Source organism: Geotrypetes seraphini, chromosome 7 (genome assembly GCF_902459505.1).
Source record: "Geotrypetes seraphini chromosome 7, aGeoSer1.1, whole genome shotgun sequence".
In the NCBI taxonomy this organism is placed as follows: Eukaryota; Metazoa; Chordata; class Amphibia; order Gymnophiona; family Dermophiidae; genus Geotrypetes; species Geotrypetes seraphini.
The window spans coordinates 75,093,852-75,107,197 of NC_047090.1; the positions used below are offsets into that span (position 1 = coordinate 75,093,852).

The following is a 13,346-nucleotide window of genomic DNA, read 5'->3' on the forward strand; positions in this document are numbered from 1 at the left end:
TATGAGTTTTGGGATGTTTGTTAGTGGGAGTCATAAGAGTCCAGACTTTCTACTGGTTTGCTGGCATTGAGGGAAGGGGAAGGCTATTGGGAAACAGATGTAAAAATATTTGTATTTGATTGTGTATGAGTTATCTGTTCTCTCAATGAAATAGATTTGGACCATAAAACTGAAAATAAAATATATAATTCTGCAAAGACTCTCTTTGAAATATGGCAAGGAACATCCTGAAATATAAATAACAGTTTTGAAAGTATCAACATTTTCGACGAATTAGTTTAACCTAACCAAAATATATTCAAATTACTCCACTCCATGAGCCCTTTCTCTCTTTTCTGAAGGACAGAACACATATCCACCAATACACAGCCAGAATTTTAGAAACAACTACAGTGCAACGGTACAAAAACCTACTCATAGTCTCTAGGTTTTCACTTATCATAAATTCACTAACTTATCTTGAGAAAAGGACCTCAGCAATATGGGTACCGTATTTTTCGCTACATAAGACACACTTTTTCCATCCCAAATACAATTTTATAAACACCTCCCCCCACCACCTTTTTATTAATGCCGGTGGTCCAGCGCAGTCTCGCTAGGAGCTTTCCGTTCTCCTGGACGGCTGCCTTCTTTGTTGCTGCAGAGTGGCGAATAAGGCAGAAGCGCAAGCTTTTTCCCTGGTCCTGCGCTGCTCCATGAATGGCTGCCGTCTTAACGTGCCCTCTCATTCTGGAACTTACTTTCAACTGAGAGAATGGCATCATGCACATTTATGCCACGTAGGTATTTAAACGTCTGTATCATATTTTCCCTCTCTTACCTTTCCTCCAAAGTATACATATTGAAATCTTTAAGTTTGTCCATATATGCCTTATGAAGTAGATCACCAACCATTTTAGTAGCCTTCCTCTGGACTGACTCAATTCTGTTTATATCTTTTTGAAGGTGCAATCTCTAGAATTGCACACAATATTCTAAATGAGGTCTCACCAGACTGCATCAATATTTCCTTTTTCCTATTGGCCATTCATCTCCCTATGCACCCAAACATCCTTCTAGCTTTCGCTGTTGCCTTTTCAACCTGTTTGGCCACCTTAAGTGGCTTCAAAACTTGTCCAAACCTTTTTTAAACCCTGCTATCCTAACTGCTTTTGCCATATTTTCTAGCAACAAATTCCAGAGTTTGATAACACATTGAGTAAAGAAATATTTCCTCTGGTTTTTTAAAATTTACTACTTAGTTTTACAGTGTCTCTCAAAATGTGTGCCCCGAAGAGATTCTGGGTGTTCCACGAGAGATTCCTGCATTTTACTTTATTTAAAAAAAATTCCATTCATAAGTATACACTAAAATAGATGACATGTACGTTACTTATGCAAGAGTCTGTCAATGTTATGAGTGTCTGCATGTGTAAGGATACAACCGCCAAGACAAGCATCATTTTTTGATGTGATTGGTCCTTGAAAATTAAGGATACATAATTTTAAATTTATTTTTATTTTTTATACAGTAGTTAAGTTGAGCAACAAAGCAATCAAGGCTTTGTTACATTTTGGATCTTCTTATTTTTGCAAACATATTTTTTCAGCTCTTACAGAAATTAAATCAAAAAAAGAGAATGACTGCAGATGGCGGATGATGAAATGTGTTTGTTTGTTGACTATCAAGCATTGTTTTAAGTTAATTTGCACTCAAAAACAAGCACATCCATTGCATTGATTAGCAATTCTATTCCATCTACTTTAGTTTCACTATTGTTACAATTACCCATACATAGCTTAAAGAACTTTAAATAAATAACTCTCAAATTTAATTTTTTGTTGGTTATGCAATTTTATAATTTTAATTATAACGTGCCACGAAAACATTTGCTTCGTTTAGTGTACCAGAGCTAAAAAAAAAGTTTGAGACACAAACTTAGAAGCTTCACTGTGTGCCCCCGTAGTTCTATTTTTAGGGGATGTTCACCCATTCTTCTCCACTCAGTATTTTATAGACCTCTATCATATCTCAACTGAGTCATCTCTTCTCTAAATTGAAGAGCCCTAGCTGCTTTATGCTATTCTATTTTTAAGATTTATAGCCAGCACTAATCTCCACAATAGATTCTAGGTGGAAGTTGTCCCATCCCATTTATCATTTTTGCCATCCTATGTACCTTTTCTAATTCTGATGCACCTTTTTCTGAGATGTGATGACCAGAATTGCAGAGTATTCAAGGTGCACCATGGAGCGATATAAAGGCATTACATTGCCATTTTTGTCTTCCATTTCTTTTTTGATAATTCCTAACATTCTATTTGCTTTCTTAGCCATCGTTGCACACCGAGCAGAGGGTTCCAATGTGTCATCAATGATGCCACCTAGATCCTTTTTCTAGGTGGTTACTTCTGGAACCTTGCATTATTTAACTATAATTTGGGTTCCTCCTTCCCACATACTTCTCTTTGTATTTGCTTACATTAAATGCCATCTGCCATTTGGATGTCCAGTTTCCTATGTCATAAGGTTCTTCTACATTTATGATGTCAGATAGCGTTGCTGAAAATCAATGGATGGTTCTAGGTGGCTGCACTTATCAGGAAAGTAACTCTTATCTGCATAAGTGCTTTTGAATATCAGGTCAAATAAATACAAATATGATTGGTGCAGACATAGGTGGACATGATGTAGCTAAAATAATGTAAAAGCTTCTCTTTAAATTGTGTTCCATTATTATTTTTGTTATACAGTTTTACAGTGTAGTCAATAAAAATTATGAATAAAACTGAACTAATAAAATAAACTGTTGCAAAGTTATATCTTTCTATAGTGGCTTTCAGGTCAAATTACAATTCCCATAGCAGAAGAGTAGTTCTTCTCTTCACTTTTGAGAATTTATGCTTAGTATTTCAACAATAAAATTTTACAGTCATATGCAAGATAGAGAATTATTATTAGAGAAAAAGTATGATGGTTCTCCTTTAACGAAATAGTACTGTAGAAAGGATGAAACACTGTAGAGAGATAAGCAGTATGATACAGACCTATGAGGAAATGAGGCAAGCTAAGCCACACCTATCACTTTCCTGGGAAGATCAGTTTGTATGGTGACTACTCAGATACGAATGCTATACCTTCAAGTTTTTAATTTACTAATATATTGTCTACTAACCTGCAGCAGAACAGTTCTCTCCTCCACATGTTCCCATCATTGCAGTTAATGTAGGAATGTTAGCATTGCCTATCAAGATAAAAAGTAGAACAGCAGTTTAGATTAAATCAAACACATTCTTATGCGAAATGGGGCTTCACCTGTAGCATGGTTCTCCAGTTAAACTTAACTAGATAATGCTGAAAATTAGGGCCTAAGGGGACCCTTCCACCTCGCCCCCCAATTCCAAGGCCCGAAACTAATTATACTTTCCACCTTGAATCTCATGTACTGATATAATGTATTTTTATTGTAACCCACCTGCACCCCATGTACTGATAAAACGTATCTTTATTGTAACCCATGTACTGACTAAATGTATCTTTATGGTAACCCACCTGTATCCCTTACACTGACAAAATGCACCTTGATAGTAAATCACTTGTATTGTAACCCACTTGCATCCCATGTACTGACTAAACGTATCTTTATTGTAAACCGTTTCTATCCCATGTACTGTCAAATGTATCTTTATTGTAAACCGCTTCAAACTTCACGGTATAGCGGTATATAAGAAATAAAATTATTATTTATAAAATTTTACTTGAGTTAGCAGAGGTGTTCTTGGGTGAAGTTGTGGCAGAATTGCAACTTATGCATATATATTAGAAAATGCAGGCAGAAGCATACAAAAATTATCAGCAAATTTGTGTGAGATCCAGTGCAGAGGAAACTCTATGTGATACTGCCCCTTATTTTATAAGGGTAGATATTTCCATTTGTATCAGACAAGATAAGCATCCTCTAACAGGCTATCTCCTCTGAAAGGAAGAAAAAATTGCAAAGGTTCTTCTCTTCTACCTCCCCATGGTGATGGTCCTTTTCCCTTCTTATTTCTAAACTAAAAAATATGGATCCACATGGCCATGGCCCCTCTTATTCCTTTTTTTGCTCTTTAAATACGTGGAGGGGCATAATCAAAAGAAACGTCTAAGTCCCCTTTTGACCTAAGTTGATTTGTGGTTACATGGTGCAGCATCTGTCTATCGTCATTCCCAGAAGTTTTAGAGTGGGTTGAATGGGGTATGTGATTAAGTTTATTACTAGGTTTGTTATGGCTGGGGTTTTATTTTTTTTGAGAAGTATGAATTTTGTGTTGTCTGGGTTCAGTTTTAGTTTGTGGTCTTTCATCCATGTTGCCACTGTTTCTAGAGTTCTGTGTAGTGTGTCTGTCATGATGGGTGTTGGCTGATCAAAAGGAAGGAGAATGGTGATGTCGTCAGCATAGCTATAGGAGGTTAAGCCTATTTTGTCTAGGCAGGTGCCGAGGGATGCAATGTAGAGATTGAAGAGTGTTTGGGATAATGGTGATCCTTGGGGTACGCCACAGGGGTTGGACCATGGTTCTGATTTTTCTTTGTTTGTCTTGTTTGCCTTTTTGATGAAAGAATTGCACTAGAAACAAAGATATGAATGGTGCAAATTTACAGAGTCCACCGTCGCCAGACATTCCATGACGTCTCATGCATATAGATGAAACAGAACTTGTAACCTTTGAAAGTCTTGTAAAACAGAGAACACAGTCATTTTTTGATCTCTTGATTGAAGGAGGATCAACAAAGGCAGCAATACTCCTGAAGAAATATCCGACAGAGTGGAATAACGATCAGGTTTTCAAGGAACTTTGGAATTGGGCATCCAAACTGACTGTTGTTAATGATGCAGCAGCACGAGCAGATAAGTCTCACTGAAAAATGCAATGATACTTTGACAAAAGATGAATAACAGAAGCAATTTATTCTTCAGCTAGTGGCCAGCCACTGAAAGAAGTTTCCTTCTGAATCAAAGGTGGCTCTTATGTCATAGATCGTTGATTATTGGTCGAGTGCACAAGAATTACAATATACCATTAAGCTTAGTGGTAGTTTTAAAAAAAACAGCGAGATGTGGCGGACCCTTAAATTTTGTGTGTTTTTCATTTTTATATACTGGTAATTAGCCTTGTGAAGGGCTGTTCACACACATTGATACCCTCAGAAATGATATTTACAGTGTATACTTTTTCCTGCCTGTTTTTCTTTTATGCCAGAGACTCAAACTTTATTTAAGAGTGTTGACCTCGGGGCCACCCATGCCATGTTAGATTTACCATTTAAACTACTAACAACCACATCTTGTATTTGTATCAGGTGTTCTAATTTGTAGAAAACTATGATTTGACTGCAATAAGAATTTTTGTTAACAAATATCCAGACACATTGAAGTAACAGAATATAAATTCAAAACTTGTATTACAAAACATTATACAGCACATGGTATACCAACATGTAAATGAACATGGCTTCAGCCAGTAAAAGTCATGAAGAGGTAGTATTTGAATCTTTGGAATAATATACTTAGCAAATGTTAGTTCTTTTTATATAAAGCATAATTTATATTAAAGGCTATACCAAAATCTGATGTCCTATTTTTCAGTCTGTCCACCTCCATGGTAAAGTCATCCTTCAAGAATAGGAATCCAATAATAGAGAACAGGTACACCAGGATAAGAGCTAGCACTGCTGTCAGAATAATGGAGCGGCCATTTCGTGTCACACTTTTTATAACATTTAACAATGTCTCTTCTCTGTACACCAGGTCAAAGAGCTGAAAGAAATGCAATACTGTATGAAAAACGATGTTATAATGCTATGTTAGACAAGTACCCATTCAGAAATTGAAAAATATGTGAATTTTAATGGTAAAACTTCTGCAATGCCCACAGTCCCAAAATTTTCTAAGTATTCAATGGTCTGTGAATCCTGCAGATATTTGAAAAAATCACCCCTCCCAAAAAAAAAAATAATAATAATAATTCAATTGACGGAATTGAGTCACTGTTGATCAAATTCTCAAAAAGAATAGCAGTTGTTAAAAAAAAAAAAAAAAGGAAGGTCAATTACAAAAAGACTTAGGGCTCCTTTTACGAAGCCGCGTTAGCGGCTTATCGCACATGATTTTTTTATCATGCACTAACCCCCACACTAGCCGAAAAACTACCGCCTGCTCAAGAGGAGGCGGTAGTGGCTAGTGCAGCTGGCAGTTTAGCGCGCACTATTAGTCGCGTTAAACCACTAATGTGGCTTTGTAAAAGGAGCCCTTAGAAACAACTAGAAAGGAATTCATTCAGCTAAGACGATCCTTAACCACACTCTCTCCAAAGGAAATCATATGATGCGACACTCACCGATGACTCCTCTCTGGACTAGCCCCCAACACTCTGGAATGTACTACCAGAAAATAAGGCATGACTATTTTTAGTTCAGGAAAACAGGTACAAGTTTGACTGTTCTCCTGAACCAAGCTTTAATGGAAAAAGCTACTTATTAGTCTGTCAGACAAACACACAGAAGGACAACACCAGCTGTAGCAAGACTAACTTACTGTAGCAGGATTTACACATTCACTTCTAGTACTCTAACTGCAGCTGAAAACATTTTCTTGCACTTCAATGTGCACTTTTTTCTTCTTCCCTCTTATTTCTGTGTAAGTCCTGTTACTTTATCTTATCTATTTTATTTATTTGATTTCTTATGCACCACCTGCAAGCCGCTGGAGCTGTCTACATTCAGATACAGTAGGTATTTTTTCTGACCTCAGGTACAATCTAAGTTTGTCCCGAGGCAATGTAAGGTTAAGGAAATAAGTTATCAAAGTGTGATAAAAGGCAAGCTTTTACTACACTTTGATTTACTGTGAGATTCAGTAATCTATGTTGAATACCATTGTAAAGAATAATGCAGCTTGTGAGCCATCTCCAGTGTCTTGGAAGCTTTGGGCAGCAAAGGCACAGCCTTCCCCCCCACCCTCAAGCATATCCTCAACCCCAACCTTCCCCCCCCTTCCGATTAAATCCCAAATCCATTCCCAGAGCATATTCTAAACCCCCCATTAGGACTTCCCACCCCCTCAAAAGGTCTCCCACTCTCTAGCAGGATCTACCACATAGATACCCTGGTAGTCCAGTGGTGGTGGGGCTGTAGCGATCTCAATTTGCTCTTGCCCTGTCCAGTGATGTATCCCAAAATGGTGCCCTTAGTCATACTTATTTATCTCCTATTTTGTTGTTTTTCATTTATTATCTTTTTATTTTCTCACACTTGTGCCTTTCAGATATACCTTACTGTTATAACAAGAAGGAGATAACAATAGAGGTTGAAACCAATGTTTTATAATTATGTACACTTATGGCCCTACTCAGTGAATGTTCTAGTGAACCATTGTAGGAGTTTTTAGACTTGAATGTTTTACAGTTCGTTCTCATTATTTGCAGTAGTATGGTTACCAAAAATCGCAAATAACGAAACATTGAGTCTATGAGAAAATACAGGTTAGGTTCCAGTAGGTACATGTTGCACCTCAAAATCGTGTGGAAAGTGAACAATGGATCCTATTGGGAAAATAGGGTTAGGTTCCTGCATTGGACCACACTTGAAGTATGGCTCAAAATCAAAAGAGATGCTATTCTCCTACAATTGAGCCATCTAACAACCAATTCCGCTTAATAATAGCTTGAAATATCTTGAAACCAGAAAGTCACAGAGTCCACAAACTAATAAACCCAGGAAATGAGTTCATTAAGAGGTCCAAAAGGGGTATCAGACAGCCCTACAAACCAGTGAAGTTTGAGGGGGATACACTCTTCATATACCCCACTGTACCTCCTCCTCCGTGTTAATTCTTTTTCTATTTATTTATTTTATTTTATCTTATTATCTTTTTCTTTGTTGCTTATTAAACATTTATACTGCTGGAGCTATATTATAAATACTTAGCTTTCAGCCTTGATGTAATTCCCCTGAACGCCATTCCCATGAACGCCAACGCGTTTCGTGTTCTTTGTCAAGGCGACATGGGGAAAGCTGAAACCCAGAAAAACATCATAATTAGCATTCCACTAATAAATTTTTTCTACTACTGAACTCATAACTCTCCTATTGCTTCAATATCTTAGCTTACCTACTAAGGTGAACATACTCTGCATACCGCCGCTAAGCTTATCACAAGACAAGCCGCGGCGTCCAAACTCTGGACTTAAAAACCCCCACCTGAACACGTCCTTTAACGTGTGGCCACAACTTATCCAGTGACGGACAAGCGGGGAGGATTCATTACGAGTATAAACTCTGGATTTGTGCTCTGTAAGACACACGTTAAAGGACTTGAAGTGGCGTGTTCTAGATCTTATTATTGTAGGGTGGGAGGGTGGGAACACTGCCCGTAGGTTAAACCGATGTGAACTCCGGTGGATGTTCACTTTGGACACTATGTCCCCCAAGGGGCTCAATGAGTCTTCCGATTGGTTAGCTCAATCGGACCTTTAACATCGTGCTGTCTCTTTAAATGTAGGCTAATCAGTTTTTAGTACGATCTGATGAGTTCCTCCCGGATATGTCGTCATTCAGGTGGGAGTTTTTAAGTCCAGAGTTTGGACGCCGCGGCTTGTCTTGTGATAAGCTTAGCGGCAGTATGCAGAGTATGTTCACCTTAGTAGGTAAGCTAAGATATTGAAGCAATAGGAGAGTTATGAGTTCAGTAGTAGAAAAAATTTATTAGTGGAATGCTAATTATGATGTTTTTCTGGGTTTCAGCTTTCCCCATGTCGCCTTGACAAAGAACACGAAACGCGTTGGCGTTCAGGGGAATGGCGTTCAGGGGAATTACATCAAGGCTGAAAGCTAAGTATTTATAATATAGCTCCAGCAGTATAAATGTTTAATAAGCAACAAAGAAAAAGATAATAAGATAAAATAAAATAAATAAATAGAAAAAGAATTAACATGGAGGAGGAGGTACAGTGGGGTATATGAAGAGTGTATCCCCCTCAAACTTCACTGGTTTGTAGGGCTGTCTGATACCCCTTTCGGACCTCTTAATGAACTCATTTCCTGGGGTTTATTAGTTTGTGGACTCTGTGACTTTCTGGTTCTCAAGTAGATTCTCCTACAATGACAGTAAACATCTAATTGCTCCTATTTATCTCAAAACCATCCCAATTCAATTTTCCAACTCTATCAAACTTCTTGGTGTGATATTGGATAAAAAAAAACTAACTTATCACCAATAGAACAGTTCCATTGTACAAAAATGCTTCTATAGATTACATGTGATCCGTTCTATTTTGAGTCTTCTTGAAATGTCCTCAGTAAACATCTTGATTCATTCCCTAGCAATTTCCTACCTAGACTACTGTAATTACTTATAGCAAGGAATAACACAAAGGAACTAAGACGTCTACAAATTATTCAAAATGCAGCTGTGAAACTCATTTTTAAAGCAAAAAAATTTGATCAAGTGACCCCCTTACTAATAAAAGCTCACTGGCTACAACTCACTCATCAAATTACTTACAAAATTATACTACTAACATTTAAGACAAAATTATTTTATTCTCCAGGGTTCCTAGACAGATTGATTATTCCCTATAGCACAGCAAAAGCATTACAATCAAATTCTCAAAATCTCTTAGCCATCCCTTCCCTACGTCATCTTTTCTATGATACTACTCGAAAAACAATTTTTTCGGTCACAGCATTTTATGGAACTTACTACCAACTTCTCTCCGCGAGGAATCATCTTTAGAGAAATTTAAATCCAGCCTTAAAAGCTTCCTATTTAGAGACGCCTTCAATCTATAAACAATGTGGACACTTTTCATGCAAAATGAAGATTACTTCCCCTCTCTATTGTAATTTTCTTTTATTGTTTATCTTTTCTATCAAACATTGTATTTCTTCCCTACATACCTTATGTCTAACCTTGTTTCATTTTGTCTGTCGATCAGTCTGTAATTTCCCTCAAGAATTTTGGATATTTATATTTTTATGTAAGTCACTTTGACTTTGTAAAAGCGGGATATCAATCTTTTAATAAACTTGGAAACTCGATAATTCACTCTCTGGACACTTGGGGGCTATATCTGGAAGCAAAGCCTGACCGTGAAGTGAAAGCAAAAGCAAAAAGGATTTAAAAAAAAAGCATACCCGAGCACAGCAGCATGAATGGGGAATATCGGTTGCAATTGATGCAACTGCAAATAGTCCAAAATCACGTACTGTGAATGTGCAAATAAAAGATACCTGGACAGAACACTTGCTTTCCAAGCAGGTCACCTGAACAATTAGCTGGGTAACATTATTACGCACTCCTCATCCTATCTAAGTTTTAGAAAACTAGTAAAAACAAACTTGTACAACAAATTTGTAACCTCTTAAAGCCCTATCTCTTTATACTCTAACCCACAGTTCTTCAACCGCCGTTCCGCAGACCGGTGCCGTTCCACAGAAAATTTCTGCCGGTCAGCACAGGGCCAGCGAGATCAAGTCGGCAGTTAAATTTCCTGCCGACTGTGGTTCCTCCCAGCCTCAGGCGATGAAGACAGGCTGCCGACGTCGGGGCCTTCCCTCTGTGAGTCTCGCCTGTTAGTAAACAGGAAGTTGAAACAAAATAGGCGGGACTCAGAGAGGGAAGGTCCCGACGTCGGCAGCCTGTCTTGATCGCCGCCCCTGCCGAGTTGCTGAAGAGGGCCGTGGGGAAGTTGCGAGTAGAACGGAGAGAGCTGCAGATTCAGGTGAAGGTGGAGGGAGATGGTCAGCGTGTGCGAGCAAGATTCTGGGGAGCCTTCACAGTGGCTGTCTCCCCTCCCACCAGCTCTCCTATTTGCCAGGGCAGTGATTTACCGGCAACTTCCTGCAGGCAAGTACTGAGAGCTGCTGGAAGGGGTGGAAGACACTGTAGGAGGCTGGGAAGCTGCTGGATAAAGGGAGAGCTGTTACTGGACTTGGAGGGAGTTAGAAGGAGAGATGCTGCTGGGAGGGGAGGAGGGAAAGGGATGGGAAGAGAGTTAATGTTGGATAGAGGGAGGAGGGAAGGGAGAAGAAGGAGAGATGCTGCTGGGAGGGAAAGGGATGGGAAGAGAGTTAATGTTGGATAGAGGGAGGAGGGAAGGGAGAAAGAAAAAAAGGAAGGAGGGAAGGGAGAAAGAAAAAAGGAAGGAAACAGCTGGCAGGGAGATTACAGGAGGGGAAGGGGGTCAGGGTGGAATGGAGAGATCATATGAGAGAAAGGGGAGAGAGAGGAATGAGAAAGTAGAGAGACATTGATGCTGGAAAGGGGGTCAGCAGAGAAATGAGAGAGGGATAAAGATGCTAGATCTGGTGTAGGAGAGATAAAAATGAAGAAGGCAGTGAAGCTGGAATGAATGATGTAAAAAGGAGAGAGGAGGAACAGGCTGGATGGACAGGGAAGAGGGGGAGAGGGCAGACATTGGATGGAACGGGCAGATGCTGGAAGGAAAAGAGTGAAAAGAAGATGAAAGCAGAAACCAGAGACAACAAAAGGTAGAAAAAATAATTTTATTTCTATTTTGTCATTAGAATATATCAGATTTGAAATATATATCCTGCTAGAGACATAACTGGGGACTGCAGTATTCTGTTAGCATGATATTTCTATGTAGAATTCTATAATAACTTGGCTTGTTCAGTTTTCTTGATAGTAGAGGGGATATATGTGAAGGGGAGGGGAGACAGGGGTTTTGTTGGTCCGTGCTCTGTATATTTGTATTTATAAAATCACAATTGTTCAGAATATTGTTTCTTTTTATACTTTAATAAAATACGTTCAATATAAAATCATAATTGCGGCTTGTGCAGATGGGATCAGATGGTTTGCGGGTATCGAGCTCGCGGAGATGGGGCAAAAACGAGATTTTTAAATTTTAGTCCTAGTAGTTTGCCAGTCCACAAAATAATTATTTTATTTCTGCCGGTCCACGAGTGTAAAAAGGTTGAAGAACACTGCTCTAACCGATTTGTAACCAAGAACTCTCAGGCCTTCTCAGTACTCTACTTACATGTATTTGCTGACTTTACAGTATACCTATTTTCGCTGATTGTTCCAACCCCTCTTATCTCTGTAACCTACTTACATGTATTCAATGTCTTTACATTGTACCTATCATTGCTGATTGTCTAGCTCTTCTTATTGTAAATTGCCTCGAACTATTATGGCTTTGGCAGTATATAAGAATAAAATTATTATTATTATTAAGAATGGACTGTATTTAAGAGAAAGGAGTATAGTTGCAGATATTTTAATTTCGAGATTGGAGATTTTAATTGCTGGTCAACAACACATTTTTGTCTTTATGAATATGTTTATTCATTCATTTTATAGTGTATATTTTCTTGAAACCCGCAGAGAACTATGGATCTAGCAGGATATATGTATAATAAATAAATCAAACCCACAGCAAGTAACTGCATAGGTTAGCTGGGTATGGGTATGGTGATGCCTTACAAACAGAAGGTTGTTGGTTTGAGGCTTACTGGACTTTGTCAAACAAAAAAAAATTTTTTTTTGAAGACACAGATTTCTTAATGTTACCCTAGTTACCTGTTTATGTGGAAAATTAACTACCATATATACTCAAATATAAGCCAACCCGAATATAAACCAAGTTAACTTTTTTCCCAGCTCTGCAACCTGCCCTGCCAGACTCTGCATCTAGCCCCCACCCTCCCTGCCAGGCTTTGCACCCAGCTCCCCTCCCTTCCTGGCTCTGCACCCTGCCCTGTACCCTCTCCCTCCCTCCCATCTCCCTGCGTAACTGTAAAATCCCCGGTGGTCCAGGACAGGAGGAATCCTGCCCGCCTCCTGTACCAGATGACTGTGCCTTCATTTACCTCCCTCCTGCCTATCCTGCATATCTTTTACAATACCCGGTATTCCAGTGGTGAACCGGAGAAGAAACAGCCTTCCCGTGCTCCTGCCCTGTGGAGAGCTGCTAGTGATTGGCTGCCATGAGTTCTTGCAGGCCTCGCAATCATTTTTATTAAAGGGAGCATGCTTAGATTACTGGAAATAAGAGCTATACTTTAAAATAATCCTATATTCAGAATAAAGTTAAGCTTTAAAATAAGGTTGATAAAAGCATTGGAGTTTCCCTCTTGCAGGCACATGGCCTCATTTGCTAAGCTTTATTTCCTATAGAGGCAGTGTGAAAAAAAACCTTAGTAATTCAAATCCATGGTGGATTTAATATTCTAACAGGAGACTTCAAACAGAAACACATACTGTAGTTCATAAGGCGGTTCAATTATGGGATCATTAAAGCAGTTATTTCTACCTAGCACTTAAGAGTGTTGTAAAAAAACAAAAAACAAAAAAAAA

General features: G+C 38.6%; 1 protein-coding gene across 3 annotated transcripts in view; it reads right to left on the minus strand.

The window, feature by feature from the left end:
• ITPR2 (inositol 1,4,5-trisphosphate receptor type 2) overlaps positions 1-13,346 on the minus strand; it is a 665,265-nt gene that overhangs the window by 69,531 nt on the left and 582,388 nt on the right. For all 3 annotated transcript variants that reach the window (XM_033951965.1, XM_033951964.1, XM_033951968.1), the window contains 2 exons: positions 5,585-5,780; positions 3,156-3,224 (listed from right to left, as the gene is read on the minus strand). In XM_033951965.1, coding sequence (XP_033807856.1) covers positions 3,156-3,224; positions 5,585-5,780 — 265 coding nt within the window. The remainder of the gene's footprint in view (positions 1-3,155; positions 3,225-5,584; positions 5,781-13,346) is intronic.